This window comes from Triturus cristatus, chromosome 6 (genome assembly GCF_964204655.1).
Source record: "Triturus cristatus chromosome 6, aTriCri1.1, whole genome shotgun sequence".
Taxonomy (NCBI): domain Eukaryota; kingdom Metazoa; phylum Chordata; class Amphibia; order Caudata; family Salamandridae; genus Triturus; species Triturus cristatus.
Window position 1 is genome coordinate 220,999,162 of NC_140589.1, and position 23,405 is coordinate 221,022,566.

Below are 23,405 nucleotides of genomic sequence, written 5' to 3' on the forward strand. Positions count from 1 at the left end.
CAAGCAGCGCCCATGTGCGTATTTTTCAGCTACTTTAGATCCGGTAGCTAGGGCGTTGCTTAGTTGTCTAAGAGCTACAGCAGCAGCGGCTGTTTCTATCCAACAGTCTGCTGGTTTGGTATTGGATAATACATTGATTGTGATGGTCCCACATGCAGTGGATACCCTATTGAATAGAACGAAGACTCAACATCTTACCAGTGCGCGTTTGTCAGGTTATGAGTTGACGCTTTTGGCTAGCCATGTGCACATCAAGCGGTGCAACACATTGAATCCAGCTACATTGTTGCCGATTTTTGTAGAGACAGGTGCTCAGGGACAGCATGACTGTTTTCTCTGGACAGAGGAGGAAACGAAGGGTAGAGTTGATCTGAAAGATACTCCTCTTTCGAATCCTGATGGTACCCTATGGGTAGATGGTTCGTGCTTTAAGCTTCCGAATGGAGAGACGACTGCAGCATATGCTGTTACAACTTTGCACACGATTGTTGAAACAGCACGTATTGCACAGAATTCAGCGCATGCAGCGGAGTTGATAGCATTGACTAGAGCGTGTGTGTTGTCAAAAGGAAAGAGAGTGAATGTTTATACTGATAGCCAATACGTATTTGGCGTGGCTCACAGTATTGGTCGCTTGTGGAAAGGGAGAGGATTTCTTACTTCCCATGGTACGAAAATTCAGCATGGACAATTAGTGAGTGAACTTCTTGAATCACTTACTTTGCCGACCCAAATTGCGATAGTGAAGTGTAGTGCACATAAGAAGGTTACGGATGATATGGGTCAAGGGAATGCGTTTGCAGATGAAGTAGAGAGACAAATGGCTACAGATGTGACGAGTCGGATGTATGTTGCAGGTCCTGCCAGATGGGTTGTGGAAGGAGGAATTTGTGAAGATACAACAGAAAGTGTGAAGATGATTCAGGCAGAAGCTACTGAGAAAGAATTGAGTATGTGGAGAGAGAGTACGGGAATATTGGATTCAACAGGCTGTTGGGTTGAGTTGTCAGAGCACCAGCGATGGTTGTTGCCGGATGCATATGTGCTTCCGGTGGTTACTATGGCTCATGGGTTGGCTCACATTAGTTCAAAAGGGATATGTAAGTTGTTGGCTCCGGTATTGCAGAATGGTGGAATTCCTAAGTGTGCTGAGAATTTGGTTAAACACTGCATGATTTGCTTGATGCATAATTCTGGAAAGGGAACCCCAACTCCAGCAGGTCATTTTGCTCCTCCAACGTATCCGTTCGAGGTGTTTTAGATAGACTATATTCATATGGAAAGATGCAATAACTTGAAGTATGTCCTTGTGGTTGTTTGTGCCTTTTCCAGATGGATAGAGGCCTATCCCCTAAAGGATAATACTGCCCTGTCTACAGCCAAGGTTTTGCTCAAAGAATTCTTTCCCAGATATGGCTTGCCGAGGATGGTATGGAGTGATAATGGAAGTGAATTCGTGGGTCAGATTATGAAGAAAGTATGTGCGGGTCTGGGTATTAACCAGAAATTTCACGCTGCGAATCACCCCCAGTCAGCAGGCCTGATCGAGTGCTATAATGGCACTCTGAAGCTGAAGTTGGCCAAGGTGCAAGTGAGCTCTGGTCTTACATGGCCCGATGCCTTACCATTGGCACTTTTGTCCACGAGAACGACAGTACATTCTTGCGTGGGACTTAGCTCATACGAGATTGTTTTTGGACGCCCGGCGAATGTCTGGGGTGTGCCGAGGCCTAAGAAGTACAGTGACATCGAGTACCCTATGTTGGTTGACTACTTACATGATTTGACTGCTAAATTGCGTGTTCTTCACCAACAGGTCCATGACACTTTGCCTTCAGTTTCCGTAGACGCAGGCCACACGATTCAACCTGGCGACTGGGTTCTAACCAAGAATTTCCAGAGGTCAAAGAACTTGGAACCAAGATGGACCGGTCCATACCAAGTCCTGTTATCAACTCGGACTGCTATTAAGGTGTTCGGCAAGAAAAACTGGGTACATGGTACCCATTGTAAGAAGATACCTTTGCCCTTACCGTACGATAAGTGGGTGCGGGAAGGTGGTGCCGATTCCGAGAGTGAAAGGGTTCCGAGATTTGTACCTTTTAGCGATACACATCTGGAATGGACTCAGTCAGAACGTGCGGATGATAAAGTCTTGCAAGAAGCTGTGCCGCCGTGTTTGAGGCTTGATACTACGCACCCAGAGACAGGATCAAACTGTGCCTGGTAAAGAACGCTACAACTTAAGGTCTAAAAAGGACAAATAAAATTTGAATTTTTTTGTGAATTACACTCTTTCAGACAAGAGACTATTTTTCTTTTTCTTTTTGGAACCACCATCCGGGTTCAGCTGCAGGGTCACGGTATAAGAACTTAAGGGGTGGCCCGCGTATTGACGAAGGGTCTGCGGTTCTAGGGACGTCTAGGACGCCTAGACGCACACTTGAGTGAAGAAGGAGAATTGTCGCGAGCAGCACGTTAGAGGATGGATTCTGTTGTAACTGAAAGAGATGTTGAGAGAATAGATCTTAAGACAAGATTTTGTACATTGATATATAGCAAATGTTTTGTAATATTGTGCTTTTTGATGTTTTTAAGTATCAAATTAGCTTGTGTGGGTTGGACTGTCTATGCTACACAACAGACATCTGCAACCACCTCCCAACCTATGCTTTCTTTCACTACTGTTTCTTTGCACCAGTTTTATACGTTGCCTGAACATGAGCAGACAAGGAGATCAGAATTTGTCAGCAACTCGTTTATACAGTTGTTGCATCAGCATCAGTTAGTAGTAAAAACCACTAATTGTTGGGTTTGTGGTCTTATGCCTCATACGACAGATAAAGGTATGCCATATTTGGTTTTGCCTTTATCTTTTAATGGGTCTGTGTGGGCTTTTCAGACCATGTTTATCTATGCAAATGAGGTACGCCCCTTACGTTCCCTTAAAGATAACTCGAGCAATAGTGCCTTAATAAGGGGAATAGTAGCTATGATCCGAGATATTGATGCATATAATGCTATCCCTAAGGATGAGGTGCAGGCTTACGTTGGTTGGAACGTGACTTGATATAGTACCAGTTTGACAAAGAAGGAGAGACAAAAAAGGTCTCCCCCTATTTGGATTGTACCCCACCGAGGCCACTTTTGTTTTCAAGGTAATGGTCGGAATCCGAAAGCTCAGCTAGGTAAGAGTGTGTGTGCTCAAACCTATGTCTAATCATCTCGGACTTCTCCACCGTTTGTGCCAGCTAAAGGCACATATTTTGTTTGTCATGACAGAGCCTATACTTGGTTGCCACCTGATTTTTCAGGAGCGTGTTATGTGGCGTTTCTACTTCCCCCTACATACACTAATGCTTCAGACTATCATAGAACGAGATATGGTAGAGGTGTCTTTAATAAGGAAGATACCGCAGCACATGAAGTAGGAGATTTCTTCAAGGGCTTCTGGCCCTTTTGGGGTCCTATGATCAATAGTAGGCATATTCGACAGCTTGTCTGCGTTGTTGAAGCTACTATTAATGAGACAGCAGGTGCTCTTAGTAATGTTACAGCTGAGCTTCAAGCGGACCGCCTTATGACTTTGCAGAACCGTATGGTATTAGACATCATACTTGCAGATCGAGGAGGAGTATGTAAATTGATTGGATCCAGTTGCTGTGTTTACATACCAGATAATGCTTCTACAGTGTACCAAGCCATCTCTAGGTTGTATAAAATCTCTGAGTCTATCCATGCAGACGAAGGAGACTGGTCATTGACGGGATGGTTTTGGGGACTGCTGTCCAAATGGGGATGGAAGATTTTGACATTCCCTGGTATGGTTTTAACCATCCTTTTCTCTTGTTGTCTTTGCATCCAGTGTGGTCCCGCCATTTGTAGTCTTTGTGCTACTATGTGTGTTCGGAGACCTGTCCCGAGAGAAGTAGAGAATAATAAGATGATGCTACAGCAACACCTTGATGACCTAATGAATATCGACATAGACCTAGATTCAGATTAACATGAGTCTTAGGTTATTGCCTACGTAATGGCAAAAGGAGGGTCTGAGGTTCTGTAATTCTCGAGTCTGACTCCATTTTGTTCTGTGCCACCATTTTGTGTTGCCCTCACGTAGGCCTGTGAAGGTAGCCTGGCGAATAAAGTGGCCTGGCCTTCTTAGTTCATGTATACATTAACTAGGTTTCTTTTTGACTCTGAAATGAACTGTAAGAAACTGACCTCTGCACCTGAAACTGACCCCGCAAAGCCAATTTCCCTGAGCGATCTTTTTCTGAGATTGCCAATCAATGTTCAGGACATCGTTAACTTTTAGTTTCCTTCCACATGCCTTATCTTGTTCAGCATCTGTTACCGTTTCTTTTTTTATGTTTCTTCATTACATGGGTTATGCTTTCAATTATAGGTTTGTCCGGCTTGTGGAGATTTAATTTGGGACATTCCTAATAATTAACTTTTGGGTTGGGATACTGTAAATTGAGTTTTTGTTATGTGACACTTTGTTTGAAAATGTACCTTATTGGCTACAATTTTGTGCAGTGGGTGTACATTTATAATGTGAATATTGGGTATAAAAGGAGACGTCTCGCCTTAGTAAAATGAGCAGTCTCCTGAGAATTTACACTGTGATGTATTTCTAGGATCACTGTTACTAGCTGCAGCTAATAAACTTGGTCTCTGATGCCATCCAGAAGTATTCCGTGTCTCTGTATACCAAGACAGGTGAACTCGAAGATCTTAGGCGTGCCCCTGACGCCGCTGGGTTAAACCCCGGTTCTTCACACTGCTTCTGGTTGTAATCAAGCATATGGAAAAATGTGCAGATTGGTCTTAACTTAGGATGAAAAGGTGAGGGCTCTCTAAAAGGGAACATGTAATATAAATGTATGTGATTCCCATAGTGTGCCAGCTGACCAGTATTTTGCTTTCTCTCTGAGATGTTATTGCACTCCTGAAATATAAAACAACAGACATACACCTAAAACCTGTCAGTATAATTGGCTTTGTCAATGGTTGTTAGCTGTTTAAGATAAATGAGTAACAACAGTGATTTGCTATAAATAAATAACTTTGGAAATGTTGAAATTCTGCAATTGTGAGTCTGTGAATTACATATTATTGAGGCCTTTGGAAAGAGCATTGGCCTTCCGTTGTGCGTGCTTTATCTTAGATAGGTATGCCCTTTTTCTCTGCACATCTCGTCCATCTGCGCGTCTATAACCGCCTCTCTTTCCTCTTGAGGACCCTTTTTTCACTCTCATACAAATGCACTTCCTCACATCTCCCTCACTTCACCATCCCCAAACGTACACTGCACTCACTCACATTTAAGCACTTTCAGGCACATGCATCAACCTTTTTTGCAAGTGCAAACGGTGCGATTTGCAAAAATCAGCCGTTTGCACCCGCAAAAAGGGCTTTTGCGATGCATCAAGGTTTAAGGCACTCGCAATTTAAGAATTCGCAATTTATTGCAATTTCTTAAATGCGATTGCATCCAATGAATCGCAATTTACGATTACTTAAATGCAATGCAAAACCCACTTTAAAATAGCGATTTCGCTATTTGGGGCTGCAAATTACAGAGCAATTAAACTGGTTGGTAATATTCAAAAACTTTGAAAAATGCACTAAAGTGCATTTTTCAAAGTTTCATTTTGGGCACACACATGCATGTGTGTGCGCAACATGGGTGCACATCACAATTTCAGGGGGGCCACAGGTTGGCCTTTTGACACTCTTGCACACTTGAAAGTGCATGCGCAATTTGCGAGTACCTATTGGTACTCGCAAATTACGCATGCAATCTCCCTTTCTTTCCTATGGGCCCATAGGAATAAATGTGGAGCCATTCCTTAATTGTGACTCGCAAATTGCGAGTAGCAATTAAGGATTGTTTAGGAATCGCTATTTTTACAGCGATTCCTACATGCATAGGCTTTTCCGAGTCCTTAATTGCGATTCCTTAATAAGCGCAATTAAGGACTCGCAAAATCCTACCTTGATGCATGTGTCCCTTTATTTCCTTTTGCTTTCGCCTTGCATATATTTTGACTTTGTGTACCCCTTCATACGCATTTATACAGAATTTCAATTGCAACTGGAATACATTACCACCGACAAGCACTTTGCTTTGCCTTCAGCCTCTGCGCCAGAGCTCCAGCCCCTCGAACACCTGACACAACACAAAGTATGCGGCATACAAGAGTAATAAGATGCATGAAAGAAAATACAGAACCAGAACATGTTGAAATAGCTAATAATCTTGAGGAATGCAAGATTAAGCAAAAAGTGAAATAAGAGAGGAACTAAGGGCCTCCTTTACAATATTATTTTGACGCACATTAAGCCTTTCTGTTGAACTGCCGTGCATCAAAATGTAAGGGCAGGAATGCGTTGTATATCAACTATACAGCACATTCCTGTCCTTCTCCCCTGTGCCGGCGCACAAACAGCAGACTTGCGCCAACGCAGACACCCTTGCACAATGGTGCAAGGGTCCTGCTTTTCAGGGATGATTGTTTATGTGCAACTTTCTGCACATAAACAATCATTAAAGGTGCTTTGCTCCTTCTTTGTTTGCTGCAGAAGAGCAAAAAACAAGGAGAAATGACAGTATTTTTCCATGTTGCGCCACTCCTATGCCCCTGGGGAGCCGTAGGATTCTGACGCATTTCCAGGTTTACAACACTTTGTGAATCTGGGAATGTGCCAGGTATCATGGATGTTGCATAGGAACACCAACATCAGCACCCATGGAACACCCCCTTTCATGAGGGAGTAATGCGTGAGAGGGACCCATGTTTACAAGGCCATAAAATGTCATGCAGGGTGACTTTACGGGGCCTTGTAAAAAGGGGCATGCACACTGCGCCACATGTGCATCTAAAAAAGTGATGCACCGGCGGCGCAATGGGCTTGTAAATGAGACCCATAATCACTAACATGCATTACCTTAACATTTTTAACATTCATTGTTCATAAATCAATCCATGTTAAGGCCTGGCCTACAGTGCTTGCGCTGCAGGATGATCTGTTGTATCTACTTTGTGGGCTTTGACTCCTCCCGTCGCTGCTGATTTGTTAAGGAGAGTGTCACTCACAAAAGCCTGTTTTTCAGTGGGTTATTTTGCTTCTATGTCCTACCTTCTCTGTCTTGCTCCTCCCCTGGATAATTGGCCAAGTGATGCTTTTGTTTGGCCATTGCAACGTGTTCTTCCCGTCCTACAATGGGCCCAGTGATACTTAGTGATGCTTTTGGTTGGCCATCCCAACCTTTCACGTCCCGCTAAAGCCCCTCCTCAACCCGCTTCTCCTGCAACGGATCTCTTGTTCTTAGAAGCTATGGTTGTGAAATGCTGTAAATGAACTTGTCCGTTTTTAAAGATATATGCTATGTTGGTCTTTTGGCTAGATCGGTGGGGACAGGAATGTTTTTTTTGGTGCATGATGTATCAGCGCTTTTCTCCAGCAGGCTGAGAGAAATTCAGATAAGGCTAATTGCATAGATGTATTGATTTAATTAATCTTTCTAACACCGTTTACTTATGTCTAAGCATCTCACACATGCCAATGTTAGTAATTCAGAGACGCACACTGACTTGGAGTGATTTTATGCCCAACCTTCTGCAACACCGAGATCAGCCCCCACCAGCTCGTGGGATGGTATACAAGCAGTGAATGATCACGCCTGCCCGTGACACTCGTTTCTGTTACAGAAGCCGTGGAATGCAATTGGTACAACTATTTGTATTGGCCTTAGTTGTTAATCCATAAATCTGTTCTACTGTATTCATTGCTTTCCCAAAACACATGAGCTTCTTTCCACCTTTAGCAAGGTTTTGTGACGTGTACGCAAAGATGCCTTGGCTCTCTACAGACCACTCATTGCCAATAGACGGAGCTATCCTCTAAACTGTCATCACACTTTAAAGCAGCAGTGTAGCCAATGTTAAGTTAAGCAAAGTCTAATAAAGAAGACTTTAGATGAAGTATTTGCCCGACTGCCCCTTCCGCTCCATCGCTTATGCTTGTTTATTAGTTCTTTCCTGCACGCTCTTTTGTGCTGTTCAGCTTCGGCTCCCATCTGTCTTCCCATGACCACCTCCCATCCGTCCAGTCCACTTGATCTCCCCGCACCATACATTACTGAGCATTGTGGTTATATGTTTACATACCTGCTTATTCCTCTTCTGTGTTTGTGTTGGAGCTTGGGCGACACTTTTACTGCTTTTCTGTTGCTTCAACGATCCAAAGTGACACCGAAGACGAAGGCTAATGTACCCTATGGCTAAAACCTTATAAGGTCCCAAAAGCAAGAACGATTGCATTGCAAATGCTTGTTTTGGCATTATTGTTAAGGACATGCAGATAACGATCTTTACTGTGAGCACATATGTACCCCTTTACGCTTAACTCTTATATTTGGATCAGCTTCGCAAGGGAACCACAACCCTGCTCGTCTTGTAGATCAGTTTCATGGGGGAACAAATATAGCAGTTCTACTCCTAAAGGGGCCAGCGACCTGCAGACAAAACACATGTGACACCTCGAGAACAAGAATCTGGCACGAGTACAAGATCGTTGGCATGAAACACCAACAGCACACAAGACCAGGAAGTAGTATAGGTTGTATACTACTCGTCACCATGTATTTTTTGACAGGTGGCCACGCCCCTTTGACCACGCCCCTTTGGTCCGTGTGTCTATATTGGACGCGTTCCAAGTCTGATTTTAATCGGGGTTTTAATCGGTCCTTATAACGTATTGATAAGATTATAGCATTTTATTGTTTTATAGGTCGTTATTTTGTGAATCATGGCTTATAAAATGATACGGCGATGAAATCAAAAAGCGTATAAAACGATAAGTTAGGATTTGTGAATCAAGGCTTATAAAATGATACGGCGATGAAATCATAAAGCGTGTAAAACAACCAGGCATGCCCGGGCATGTCTTGCTTTAGGCATGTTTATGGGGGACTCAGTACGTATAAATCGACCAGGCATGCCCGGGCATGTCTTGCTTTAGGCGTGTTTATGGGGGCTCAGTAATCGGATATATGGGGTGCAGTTACGAATTAAAATGATATTTTATACATTTCACATCATCACATTATTGAAAAGAATAATAACGCGTTTTAGAACAAATTGCTTTTATTAAATGTAAAATGAAAGCTCGGAGAAGTTTTATTTTGGGTCAATATTTACAATTTAATTGAAACCATTTTTTACATAACAGAAAATCACATTTTATGTAATTACAGTTTCATTATATGGAATTACATATACTGACAGCATTTAGTGACAATAGAAAAAAAAAAAGAAAATCAAGCTTATAGTTGAATAATGAGGTAGAGGTAGTTATCAAATATAATATGCACCATTGCATATAAATCACAGTATCAACAGCACACATAAAATCTGCGGAAGTTACATTAAAAAAGGAATCACAGCATATTTTTGGTACCCGGTAATAATCACAGATAGCTATAAAACATTTGTAAAGTATAGAAAACACATAGTCAAGCTTATAGTTGAATAGTGAGGTAGCGGTAGTTCTCAAATACATTATAAACCAAGACATATGAATCACAGTATCAACAGCAGACATCAAATATGCGGAAGTTAGTTACATAAATTTTTTAAAAGAGGAATCACAGCTTATCGTTGTTAACTTATAATAATCACGGATAGCGATAATACATATATAAATATAGAATTCACATATTTAAGCTTATAGTTGAATAATGAGGTAGCCGTAGTTAGCAAATACATTATGCACCTTGGCATATAAATCACAGTATCAACACTGAAAACAAAATGATGTACATAAAAATCAAGAAACCATAGCGTATTAACATCAACCAGTAATACGCAGTATGGCCACCGGGCATAAAATTATACAAAAACTATATGTTGTGATACAGATGAGGTATTTACATAAAAAAATATTTAGTTACCCAGTAAAAAGCATAGGTCTCTATTATAAGTCACGGGTGCTAAACAGACAACCATGGCAATCTCGCGAAGTGTTTTCTTTTTTTTGGCGGGAGTGCTTGGCCGTGTGTTGTTACGGGTTCGTGAGCATTGTCAGCGGTATCACGGAGGGCAAGCGTCGGTGCTCTTCGAGGGGTCAGTGAAAATGGTGATGCGGGGGAGAAGGGATAACAAATGGTGCAACGGCGTTGTTCTTTAAATCTTCTAAGTGGATACGATGACCACCATTTCCTAGCACCGATGTCGGAATGTTCAGTTCTGCTAGGCTCTGCATGAAGGCATCCCAACCGACAGGCGCTTTATTATTTGCAAAAGAGTGTGTTTGGGTGGCGCCTCTGATCAAATCATGCAGGTTTGAACCACGTATAACATTACCTTTATAAAGAAGTTCCCCCTTATCATTCCAGAAAGCGATGTCTTTATTTTGATGAATTTTATTAAGAAGTAATTCTGCTTTCTTTTTGTGCCGGGGGTTAACGTTGTCAAGGATTTCATTAACTAGATTAAAGGCGTGTGATTCTGGCTCTCTGACCGGTGAAACGGGTGGCTCTTGACTTTCAGGCATGAATAAAGTCAGGCCCTCTTTTTCCATTTTACCATGATGGACAAAGTTCAGATACTTTTGAAGGATAGCGGTATAAAGCTTAGCTTTCTCGTGCACCGGTAAATCACTACGATGAAGAATTTCGCGCATCTCAGCGTCCAACAGATCCGTGGCTGATTTTCTAATGTCGGTATCAGCGCTTGGGGGACTCCGCATTCTGTCTAGCTGATGTTTAGGAACGAGATACATTTTTTCAATGTGAGCCATCACCGGCGGCGCAGCAGGCCCGAGAGAAGCGGGATAGCAATGCCTAGCAGCGATCCTATGAAGCCCCCAGACTGCTTGACAAGACTTTTTTTTGTTTTAATAGAGATCCTCTTATTGCTCAGTTTTTTAACAAGATTACTTTTCTTTTTAAGCACTCGGATCTGTTGAGGACTCAAAGGGACATTGCCCTTCAAGGTATTTAGGGCTATCTCCGATATCGCTGCTACTAAATCGTCAGACGCGGAGCATAGAAGAGCTTTCCTTTGTTGTGGGGATGATGAAACCAACAGTCTTAAAAGAGCTAGATTGCGCGCTATCCGGCTGGACATGGTCATGAGTGTGTTGGAGCTCTAAACTGGAGCGCTGCTTTTTATTTATCTTCTTTTTATAGCCGGGTAGGACTTTTTTAGAGTATAAGCAACAGGAAGATCCGGTGGGAAAAGCCCGGTCCTTAATCTGTAATCCTCCGGCGTGCCGGCGTTTAAATCTACAAAAAGATACCCATAGGGGCTCTGAGTGGCGTCCTCAAAGGCTTCTAGAAAGAAACTAGAGCGACCCGGGTACATCTGTCTGGCTAGAGTCGTTATTTGAAGCTTGTCTCGGGGGTTTTTGAAAAGCACCATGTACTTGGTGTTCAGAGCGATGGTTCGTGAGCTCTTACCTTGGCAGAAGACGTTTTGCACAATGTATAAAATGCTAAGATTACGATGGTGAACATACTGAGTAAAAGCTTTTTCAATTTCACCGCTGTCACAAGCAGAGGCCATTAGATCATCTACAATTAACATATTAACACTAGAGGGTGGAAATAAAATGTCATCATTTAAGGCGGCGGGGAGCCCCTCGACAAATTTGAGGTGTGGAAGCTTTAGCGCGAGTTCTTGATAGAGCCGCTGCCAACAGGAATAGGCCCACACTACGTTGGTGGGTGGCTGGGTCAGCATTTGATGCGCATTTTCCAAAAGTTTTTTACAAAGTAACTTTTACCAGAATTGGAAGGACCTGCGAGGATGCATGAGAACGGATGTTGCAATCTAATATCCATACTTTAAACAACCTCTAATAAACTATACACACCAAAAGCGGAAAGTCCTTTTTCTCGCTAGCCCCGTGTTTACACAGAGGCTGCATAACTCTTAAAAGCCGTAGGGCAGGGTTTTATAGTCCTCTTTAAGAACGCGCTTATCATATACAACCCTCAACGTTTTGCGAAGCGGGCGTGTCTCAATATCCCAACGTTTTTTAATTCTCACAATGCAGGGGTGCTGCACTACTAAGCTTTCATCTTCTGGAACACATTCACCTCTTTCGGCGTGCTTGGCATATTGAGTGACCAGCTCTTTTAAGTTTTGAAAATTTACTTTTTCGCGGTTCTGAACATTGAGGGTGATCCCCTTCACCTTCAAGCAGATTTTACCGCCTGATAAGCGGTAACCGTAGGTTTTGGGGCCGGCTGAAACAAACTCTGTGATGTGTTCATCGGGAGGTGTTTCGCTAGTGAGTTCCCCCAGATAGTCACCCACCGGAGGGTTAACATCGCCCTTTTTGCTCACAAAAATCACAGAGTCTGTGTCGTGGTAAAGACAGCGGTCTTGAAGCAACTCCAGGAGCTTGTACAACTCCAATCTAGCATAAGCGGTGGTGAAACTGGCAATAAATATGTTAGCGTTGCATGAAGGCGGGTAATGTTCTTTGGTATACCGCCAACACACACAAGCGGTATCATCATCTATGAACTCGCAAGATGACACCTCGCAGTAGGAAGTAAAAAAGTACTGATCAAATTCATCCGGCTCTGTCACTAGAGTAGTTTCTGAGCGGTCTTCTCTCTGCCCCAGTTTTCCCCATAGAGAGTTGAGAAACAGTTTAGCAATCTGTCTTTTAGTGGGGTTCACATGGATTTTATTAGAGCGCAATCGAATACCCTCTTTCTGAAAATATTCCCTCCGGTACTTCTGTTTCTCGGCATTATCACTACACCACTGGGGGTAACCCGAAGCTTCTTGCTTGTCTCTCAGGTGCAAGTTGATGTAGTCGGTAAACAGATCACTAGAAACATTTTCAAAATGCCATATCTCATAAATGCGATCTATCACATAGCCTTTTTTCAGAGCTACATTCACTTCTACAGTGCACCAGGTGCCGGTCAGAGCACGTTCGTCATCAGAGTGATCACACCGGAAGGTCTGTCTGGCTTCTGTGCAGGAGCGGCACAGGGTAAATAATAGTTTTCCCTCGAATCTGTAAGGAAGCACCGGGAAAAAAAGTCCTCTAGGCGGACGAATTCTACATCTGATTAGGCCGAAATACATTTGAGGGGCTCCAAAATCTTTATAAAGGATCTTAGGATGTCCCACAGGGTAGACTTTTGTCTTGTTAACAAAGGGGTATAAGCTGGTAAAATCATAGTAAAAAATCTTTTCATCACCAGAGGCCTTTCGATAAAGAGTAACGGCGTTGGTTCGTCCTCCGTAGAGAGAATCACGCGGTTTCAAGGGCTCGGGTAAGTCACGATCCTTGATAAAAGTCTGCAGATCTAGATTACATGTTAACTGCTCACGCCACGCGTGTTCCCAAATACTTCTGACGTTGAAGCCGCGTCTTTTTAAAAACTCCTGTTTAATAGTTGTGCGGTTAAGCAACTGACCATATGTACAACCGGTCATCTTGTTAAAATCGTTTCCGGCGTAACAAATTGGACAGCCGTGAAAAAAGCAACCATTAAATTCAAAGGCAGTAGGGACCCCGTCAATATTGGCATAACCATCTAAAAAATAGGACCCAATTTTAAGCTCCCCGCCCCTCAAAGCGTGACGGATGGTGATTTTTTCACTGTATTCCAAATACATCAACCATTGAATAGCGGGTGTTGAGAATCTCTTTTGCTGTCTGTGATAATTATCACGAGGTAGCAACGCTAATGTGTAAGGTTTTAAAAAACAAAATCTGAACATCGCCAAGCAGACTGAAGCTAAAGTGATGTACTGAAAGGGGTCGATGAAGTCAACATAGGCATACTCATTGGCCTGACCCGGGTTCACCAAGATTTGCTTGCTAGACATGGCAATGACGCCTTCTCTAAAGCGGATACACGCCTCTCTTAAAATGTTCACATCTTGTTGGCAGTAATGAGACAGCTCCTTCTGGAAATCAAACTCCCGATCTTTGTTCGATTCATACCAGGACACAAATTCTGTTTTCTCAGAGGGTGACATATAGTTTACACCGTAAAAATTAGGGGAAATCTTGAAAGCACCGCTATACGTATTTACAAGCTCATGCAAACAAAAGTACACACACACACACACACACACACACACACACGACCGCAGAAATAGACCCAGACCTTAGTTGTCAAATTAGCTGCTTTTCAAGCCGCAGCTCAACCCCGGCTCGCTGGCCCCAGGCTATATAGTGACATTATTTAAGACCTCGGGCGTTATTAAATCATGATCTGTAAAGCAAGGAGGCGGACTAGTCCTTGACTTAAAAACACGGATCAATGAGCAGATAGTCTTTGAGGTAAGAGCATGTGCAAAATCTAAACACACCGAGAGTCATGTCATATTTCCTATTGCTTAAAATGCCAGCTGCTGTAACAGTACTAAAAGTCTTTTGACGACGACGTGAAAAACTGAATTAGAACCACATGCTAGAGCATTTCAGACGGGGTCCTGCAAAACAAAAAAAAAAAAAACGCAAACACACACACACACACACACTTTTTTTTTTTTATGCATCTTTCACGGTTCCTGACTAGCAGTTACAGTTAATTCAAAACACCCCGAGTTTCACCTAATTTTATCTATTGCTTAAAACCTTTTGACAGAGGAGCGAAAGACTTAATTAGAACCACATGTTAGAACATGGCCCGGGACTTCAGTCTAATTCGTCTTAGTGTGACAGTCTGAGCCGGAAAAAAAGCTTACATCCCTGATAAAAAAGCATTTAACCTTTGAGAGATGACGCTAATAGAAGCGCAACTTCAAAAAGAGCTAGAGGATTATATAAAAAACATAAAACAATCTTCTTACCAACAATTCTTGGTCCTCAGACATGTTCATAAATGGAAACGGTGCTCAGTCATCAGGTGGTGAAATCTTTCAGGGGCTTCAGCTTTTCAAGCGCCCGATGTGGTGGGAGAATGAAGGTGTCACCAGCGCCGTTGGTTGGAGCGTCGTAGCTTTCCTGAGAGCTCCAGCCTGAATGTTCTTGCAGACCTCACGTTTTTATACCCAAAACCCGACAGTTTCCCGCCACAACTCACAATACCACGTATGTCTTCGTGTGTCGAGAATTAAACGGTATAATCCACTAAGCATTTCAGGTTGAATATAAACAGCTGTGCATTAACGTGGCAGCAAGGTGCTGAAAAAAGTCAGACCGCCACGTAAAGTTAGGCCCCCCTTATTTTATCCATATTTTTTGCAAACCTCGACAGCACACTAGGCACCATATGCGGACAATAGCCTGTCTAAGCATTTCAGGATGAATATAAACAGCGGTGCATTAACGTGGCAGCTAGGTGCTGAAAAAAGTCAGACCGACACGTAAAGTTAGGCCCCCCTTTTTTTATTCATATTTTTTGCAAACCTCGACAGCACACCAGGCACCATATGCGGACAATAGCCTGTCTAAGCATTTCAGGATGAATATAAACCACGGTGCATTAACGTGGCATCTAGGTGCTGAAAAAAGTCAGACCGACACGTAAAGTTAAGGGCTTTTTTCATGCAATTTATTTAGATACATTTTATATCACAGAGTAAAAATGTTCGGTACAAATATGATTTTAAAAGTCCAATGAGAGCGTAAAATAGACCTTGTGGATGTCTGCTAGTTATCATAAACACTGTAAACATGTATATTATCAGTGAATGAAATACAATTTTGCATCGGTCTGTTATTTACACGGCCTCTTTTCAATCTGCGTAATTGCCTCAACACAAACCTTGTTACTAGAGCATCATTTGCCTTCAAATCAGCTGAATACATTTTTAAAATGCTTTCAAAGTCTACACCACGGCATCTATGAAATAAATAAAACAAACAATGTGCCCCGCAGGTAAATGATACATCATCCTGAATCTGGTTTTCATGAAATGTTATTAGGCCTGAAGTGTTTCTTTTTAAAAATTGCCATATGGTATTGGGGTACAGATAACTGTTTGGTGGCACGCCATAGGAGTCAAAAAACTCAGAGTCCTTTTCTGTTAGAAATATTGCTAACCAGTGTCGACCCCTTTGATCTTTACCGTCTGTATTGACTATTAAATGAAGCGGTCGCTGGCGATTACCCAGATACATTGGTAGAGTGTCAGCTGCGAATACACCTAAAAATGAATGTTTTGCCGTCTCGTCTTTGGCGAGAAAACGTTCCAGTTGCCACGTATTCATCACATATAGTCGATTAGCACCTCTCGCCTATGGTTAATCTGTATAACATTCTGAAAGACAGCGTAAATCAGAAGGTTTATAGTAGACGGTAGAGCGGCGCTAAAACGGAGCTCCAGACGTACATTGCCTGATTTTTGTATCGAAAAATGGCCGCCACCCACGTCGTTGTCAGGGCATAGATCGAAAGCCAGCATAGAATAGCCTTTCGAATACTCTACACGATCCACAAAGAAGGGTCGGTCTGATGCGTACTTCCCAGCAACTTGCAGCACACCCAAATATTCTCTAGCCACACCCCCAGTTCCAAATGACGGCGTGTATGGTTTTGCCGGTATAGCTTGGCCGTCTACGGAGAGGCTGCTGTGAGATATATTATAATGCTTGAAATTAAAGGGGTTTCTGCCATATTCACCGCTAAATGCTGCGTTATCGACCAGCGCTACTATTACAGTTCTTGGCAAAAATCCGAAAAAAATATTCTCAGTATTCGATAGTAGCGCACCGGCTGGGATGCTGAACACTTTGAGCTCCACTCTTTCGATGGGGTACTTGGCATTACTGGTTAACAGAGTCTCGGCGTGAGCTAAACGCACCACCGGGCTCACTTTGACACGTTTCACAAATAGTGACGCCGCTAAGATATGCACTTTGTAATTTTCTGCGTCGCCGCTCATTAAGCAAAAAGTGTCTTTATTTCGAATCAGTTTAATCTTCACATCTAGACCGTTAAGCATTAATTTGTCTTGGAAAAATAAATCGCAGTGTAATTGCCCAATCAGTTCCACTTTACGACTTCGGGCTGTAAAGCTAGCTCTGCTCTTAAATCCCGCGTTAGCACCGTTTAAAGTCGTGTCCTCGTGCTCTCCAGCGGTGTCTCTGTAGAAGAGACCTGCAGAAAGTTGGCGTTTTAAAGTGGGGTCCCCATAATTAAGTACCGTTTCGAGATAAGCCCTGTATGGATACGTGTTGTTTGACTGGCTGATGAGCCGGTCGCCGAGGCTCACATCCAGTTGGTTAAAAAGTGAGGCTATGGGGTATGGAGAAAACGCCACTCGGGCTGCGGCGTCCAAGTCGGATCCGTCTGCGTTAGTAATTTTGCACGACAGATAAATCAGGGTAGCTGAAAGGTCCAGGTAGTCATCCGACCGAGCTATGAAGAACTCTAAGGGGGCTGTGTCTGACAGGGCTGAAAGTGGCGGTACTTCGACATATAGAGAACTTTCAATGCTGGTTTGCGTTGGTGGTACTTGGAATAGGTCCAACTCTGACTTTGTGCATTCCTGGGAACCGCAAGGGACGGAGGCCATGGTCCGATTTAAAATATGTTGCCCTTAGAGACTCGTTTTTTTCCGTGTCTTCTCCGGGTCTTAAGCGAACTCTTTTGAGCCGGTCGCCGGCGCTTCACAACGCTTTGAAGGAACGCGGGCGGCCCCCTTAGTGATACACCCCTTTTTCTCTTCCTTCCTCTTTCGAGATAGATTAAACCTGAGCCTTCTTGACCCGTTTTGGTAAACTTTTTCATCACCGCCCCCGAAACGTGCCCTGCGACGTCTCGGGCAATATTTGCTGCAGCGGTTTTCACGTGCGGTTTTACCAACTGGAACCCTCTTCTTAAAAGCGGTACTGCTTTTCTGAAAAGGCTTCTGAATATACCGCCAACACCCGCCCCGTACATAATAGGTGCCCCGTGGAACCCCGGGAGGCCTGAGCCGGCTTGTGCTCTATAGTAATCCCTATAGAGCGACGCGTCGCCGTAATTTTCAGGTAAAATCATTATTCTAGTACACTTCACCACGTCGCGGCCTGAAATGAAGCTTCGCTATGACTTTACCCACTTTAAATCTTATATTAGTGTTCAAATCGTCCTTCAGTTCCAAAGTTATTGTGTGAAAATGTTTTTTGCTGATCGGTACATAATCTCTTTTGGTGTAAATGATGTTTATCATGCTATTATTCTTGCCTGTGATTTCCACGCACCGGAGGAGAGGCACGTAGCTATCCCCCACTCTCTGATGCTCTATCACGTCGCAGTATACAAACATCATATAAAATCCGCCGTGTACATCCGTGTAGGCTTTCCCCGCTGATGAAGAGTGGTGAACGTTAGGCGTCAGCCCCAACACTCTCCCCAGTTTTTCACGCACCAAAATACCGTAGTCTTGAGCATTCCTCAACTGCACTTTTCGAAGTCGTGGTTCATACGTTAATCTAAGGTCAACAAGTTCCGATATGTTACCAATGGATTTATTCATTACTTCTACAATGTCTCGTATGTTGTCATAGTGCCCCGGCGGGAAAGAAAGTTCGTGGGCGCTTTCCTTCTTGCGTACCACCGTAAATCTAACATCCTCTGTTTCAAAAGTGTCCCACGTGTGCGGGTACTGAATTTCTGTTAGGGCCACCTCCCAATCTCCTTGTAGATGAATAGGTTTTGCTAGTTTCACCGTAAAATTTGAAATTTTGTTATTAGGGAAAGTGTCCAAAGACGCGTTACTCGGGAGCGTCAGATAAAAAGGTCCGACCTCCATGGCGCTTCCGCGGTACCTAAATGCCTATATCCGCTGTTGTAGACTTTGTATATCCTTTAATTCACTCTCAGAGACCCAACTATTAAATTTATCAGGCCATCCCCGCCATTTAACTAGGCACTGTCTTTGTGCCCCGTGCCCCTTCTTTGCCAAAACGTTCTCAATACGGTACACACGATCTTGATCCTGTTTTATTTTTTGCAGCTCTTCTTTGTAAAAACACCCTTCGACCTCCTCCCCAGCATAGTCTTTTAAGTTAAAAACTGTAACGCCTGAATGCTTGGAAATCTTGTCTATCACAAAGATCTCATCTGTAAAAGTCTGCTCATACCCCTTTTGAAATACCCCCTTGCATCTAGATACCCTAACATGATCACCTTTTTTGAGCGTGTTTTTTGAAACAGGGTTGTTGGTGAACACGGACCCGTACACAGTTCTCCAAATTTTCAACTCATTTTGCGGGGATACTTCTACAGGGGACGTCTTAATGGTTCTATGATAGCTATGATTGTAACTTTCAATAAAATCTTGTAAACGATCTATATAACGAAATGTGTTGTACGCTGTAAAATACCGCCAAATTCGTGCCTTGAGAGTTCTGTTGAATCTTTCTACAATCGCCGCCTTCACTTCGTTGTTTGTAACAAAATGTTTTACACCATACTTGTTCAGCAGAGCTTTTAGCGTCTTGTTTTCAAACTCTTTTCCTCTATCTGTTTGTAACTTTTTAGGAATTCTCCCGCTGCTGAAAATGTAATCAAAGGCTTTTGTGACCGAGCTCCCCGATTTTTCCTTCAGGCCAACGGCGAATGCATACTTTGACAGTACGTCTATCACCGTTAATATAAATTTTACACCATCATTAACCGCGGCATGTTCACGGACGTCTAGAAGGTCCGCCTGCCATTGATGATTTAAGCCGCTGACTATCACACGCCGTCTTTGAAAGCGCTTTCTCGACCCCTTATGTAGCGTGTAGGCATCTTCGCCCGATAACCAGTCGCGTACCTGTGTTCTTTTAACACCGTCGTTGTGGATTTTGCTCTCCTTGTACAAGGCTTCTACACCGCCAAAACTACCAACTTTCGAGGGGTTGTAATAAACTCTTTTGAAAAGCTTCTGCATCGTAGCGCTTCTTGAACTAAAATACCGCAACCCCTACTCCCGCCCCCCTATTCTATTAATTCACTTTTGTTTTATTATTTTTCTTTATCAAATAATCAGAACTAGAAGCCGGTTTATTTTACAATAGTAGATTATTTAATAACACACGAATTAAACAGTGTATGATTTAAACTGGTAATATAGGAATGTACAGCGCTATAAACGATAATAACGATAAAAACATAGATATTTAACACAATGCTCTCAAAAACTCGTGACGTAGAATCAATATTTGGATTTTGCTAGCTATGAACGGTACCAGTCTTCTTACATCCTCCCCACGCCCCTTCAAGAAGGCTCGACAAAACAAATCAGATATTGTATTCATGAAATTGAAAAACTGTTTCTTATTCAGAGTAGTTCCTAGGGTGCAAAATGTCCGCCTGATATAATTGTCGATGCAATCTTCGAGCACGTCGTCAGCGCCCAAGAAGATTTTGCTCTTTTCAACGTCGTAAAAGCCTCTAGGTTTCTGACCCAGTTCTTTTTCAAGCTCTTCGATGATTTCACATCGCTTGTTACGACATAGCGCGGTCGGGCGAAACACTGGTTTGGGGTACGCCATCTTTGCTCTGATCAGAAAATAAAAAGCGTCTTCCAGGCATCTAACGCTCGGTCGCACGCCGATCTCAACCATGTGTCGAAACACACTTTCCTGCAACGGAAAAACACACATACATAATAGTAGCAATCGCGAAGATCATCATGTTTTCATTTACTCTACATTAAGAAATGTCATGTTCCTCGGTTTTAAACTCCTGTAAAGATACTTGATCTTAAAATATCTACGGTAATTCTTCCTTCTCAAATGCTGTTTCATTATCAAGCGTATGTCTTCATCACCCGCTTCATACATACTTTTCACATGCTCTGATGGGGACTGTACTCTCTTAATATACTTTAAAACATTCGCAATCATCTTACTACAATCTTCGGGTACTGACATTTCTTTCAAGCCATAGACCGCCCCCAACGTCGCCATAATCTTATAGGGGTCCAGCTTGTAACATAGTTTCCGTATCAAACTGTCTTCATATTCATCACCCGTCGTGAGACAGTCGTGATGCAACTGACTCGGGTCGTCAATTTTACAACCTTCGCATTCGTCGTACCACCCCGCCTTTAAGCACAATTTTATGATCGCGGCTATCGCTGTCAAAAGTCCGCGATATCGATCCGTGCTCCAACTTTCACCACGACAAAATTGTACAATTGCGTCTAAGCGCTTACAGCTGCAGTTTTTATGCGTTACGGCAAGTTTTTTCTGTCTTGAGCAGCAGAGACATGAAAAACGTAGCGATGGCTGTGTGACTTCCATAGTCGTGCTAGCGGTTTTGTCGCCTGGGGCTCCTCCTCCTCTCTTTTGCTGATAAAAAGAAAAAAGGGGTTTTTCGACCTCAGCCTTCCTCACAACTACACGCCTCATCATCACACTCTTAAACACCCCAGAGGATTTGCCGAAAAATTGCGGTTCGTACTTACTTTTCGTTTTCCAACTTCGCACTTTTCTGTTTCGTTTACAGATTCTTCTCCGGAATCCATCTCTGTACAGTCGCTGGAGTCCTCGGGTTCAGGCTCTTGCAGGTCAATACCCTCGTCATCTTCACTTGGTTCCGCTCTTCCACCGCCGTCTGTAGCATCGGAGGTATTGCTCGCCATTTTAGCAACGCCACCAACCGCCTCTTCGCAGGCTCCGGTCTCGGGCTTTATATTCGGCATAGCTGATGCCTCGACGTCTGTCTCGGGCTTTTTATTCAGCATCGCCGACGACATCTCCGACGTAGTACCCGCAGGCGTTGTTGGCACGCAATTTTCCTTATCACTATCGTCGAGTTCTGCAGCGTCGTCTGCAGCATTTGCCGCTTCCTTCAGCATCGCTGTTATAGTTTCTCCAAGGGGTCCCGCTTCCACGCTAGAGCAAGACATTCTCAAAGTTGTCTTAAAGCTCGAGCTTTTCTTTGTCGGCAAAAAGCGGGAGTTTCTTAACACACGGTCCTCGGAATGCTGGCTTATATCCTCTGTGAACATACTAGACACGCCCCGCGGTATGTTTGTAGACTCGTATTTCACACTACCCCCACTTCTTAGCAACCCTCCTGCATGCGTGGTCGATTCATACGTTTTTGATTTCATCGCAGTATCATTTTATAAGCCTTGATTCACAATTCCTAACTTATCGTTTTATACGCTTTATGATTTCATCGCCGTATCATTTTATAAGCCATGATTCACAAAATAACGACCTATAAAACAATAAAATGCTATAATCTTATCAATACGTTATAAGGACCGATTAAAACCCCGATTAAAATCAGACTTGGAACGCGTCCAATATAGACACACGGACCAAAGGGGCGTGGTCAAAGGGGCGTGGCCACCTGTCAAAAAATACATGGTGACGAGTAGTATACAACCTATACTACTCCAGGACACACAACACAACACTTTGATACCCTGCACTTTTCTTAATTGACCATTGCGTTCAGTGATTAGTTTGCAGTGTTCCTTGATTTCGAAATGGCCATAAATCGCCTGTACACAATTTTGCGTTGAAAACTCCTTTTCAGCATCCTCACTGTCTCTTCATATTCCTGTCTCTTCGTTTATCCCTCCGCTTTTCGCTGGCTCTAAGATTTTAGAAGGTGCTGTGGCTGTGCAAACCGTATGTTAGATAAACAACAAAAAAACACAATATAGAACTGAGTTTTAAAAGTTAGTTGTATTAGTAGATAGCAAATCGCAGGCTGGTTCTCAACCCATTATCAAAGAGAGACCTTTCGAAGCCTCGGGGGTGGTTGCTTACTTGCATCATGGTGCCTTCTACTTTTCTGGTAACTTCTGAAAGAGTTTTCAAAATGTCAACTACTGCATTCACGGTTGCAAATGTAGTTATGGTTGTTTCAGCTGCAGTTATATTAGAATTGAGATCGTCAAGAAAAACTGGTATTTCAGATGGCGGCTTTGCCTGCAATTGCTAAAAGAAAAATAGAATGTTGTGATCAGTAACATTCCCGCATGCACAAAGTATCAAAAACGATAACATTGCTATATTTGCTTGAAGTGATCGGTTATGCCGTTTGAGCTATTATTCACAGTAAACAATCTCATTAAAACGTTTACAAGTCACATATGAATTAGCAAAATGCATTCTATGCCGAACGGGTGAGGGGTGCTTTTGCTCTACAAAAGGTACAACGCATAAGGCAAAACTTGCAACATTTTATCCCATTAATGTCTTCTTTTTTTCAGTCACCAAAGACGTTATCCAGCTACATGTAATTCGAGAAGGTGCTTATAAAAATGGCGGAAATTAAAATCATTGGGGCAGATTTATGTTAACTGGTGCATCCCTGCATATCAGCAGGGATGCGCCAATTATTAGGCGCCACAGCTGCGCCACCATGGATGCGCCACATTTATAATGCGGCGCACCATGGGGCAAAAACGGCACAGATGCGTGACGCATCTGTGCCGTAAAAGTGGCGCATTGCTGGAGTTGCATCG

At 43.0% G+C, this 23,405-nt stretch overlaps 2 protein-coding genes across 4 annotated transcripts in view; both read right to left on the reverse strand.

Annotated features, from left to right (window-relative positions):
- LOC146816680 (adhesion G protein-coupled receptor F5-like) overlaps positions 1–23,405 on the reverse strand; it is an 873,687-nt gene that overhangs the window by 92,053 nt on the left and 758,229 nt on the right. For both annotated transcript variants that reach the window (XM_085610573.1, XM_085610572.1), the window contains exon 16: positions 22,705–22,875. In XM_085610573.1, coding sequence (XP_085466699.1) covers positions 22,705–22,875 — 171 coding nt within the window. The remainder of the gene's footprint in view (positions 1–22,704; positions 22,876–23,405) is intronic.
- Positions 19,975–22,109, reverse strand: LOC146816681 (uncharacterized). 2 transcript variants are annotated; one of them, XM_085610574.1, is made up of 2 exons: positions 21,384–22,109; positions 19,975–21,267 (listed from the first exon to the last, which is right to left on the reverse strand). In XM_085610574.1, the coding sequence occupies exons 1-2, from the start codon at positions 22,032–22,034 to the stop codon at positions 20,617–20,619; spliced, it is 1,302 nt and encodes a 433-aa protein (XP_085466700.1). In that variant the 5' UTR covers positions 22,035–22,109; the 3' UTR covers positions 19,975–20,616. The 2 variants fall into 2 exon arrangements, with proteins under 2 accessions (XP_085466700.1, XP_085466701.1); XM_085610575.1 differs by having other exon boundaries at positions 19,975–20,556; positions 21,384–22,049.

Bases quoted from the DNA above. Each gene is read 5' to 3' on its own strand.
- LOC146816681 (XM_085610574.1), bottom strand. From the start codon at position 22,034: ATGAAATCAAAAACGTATGAATCGACCACGCATGCAGGAGGGTTGCTA. The intron at 21,268-21,383 runs GTAAGTACGAAC...TCTTTTTATCAG, and splicing joins GCGAAGTTGGAAAACGAAAA to CAAAAGAGAGGAGGAGGAGC.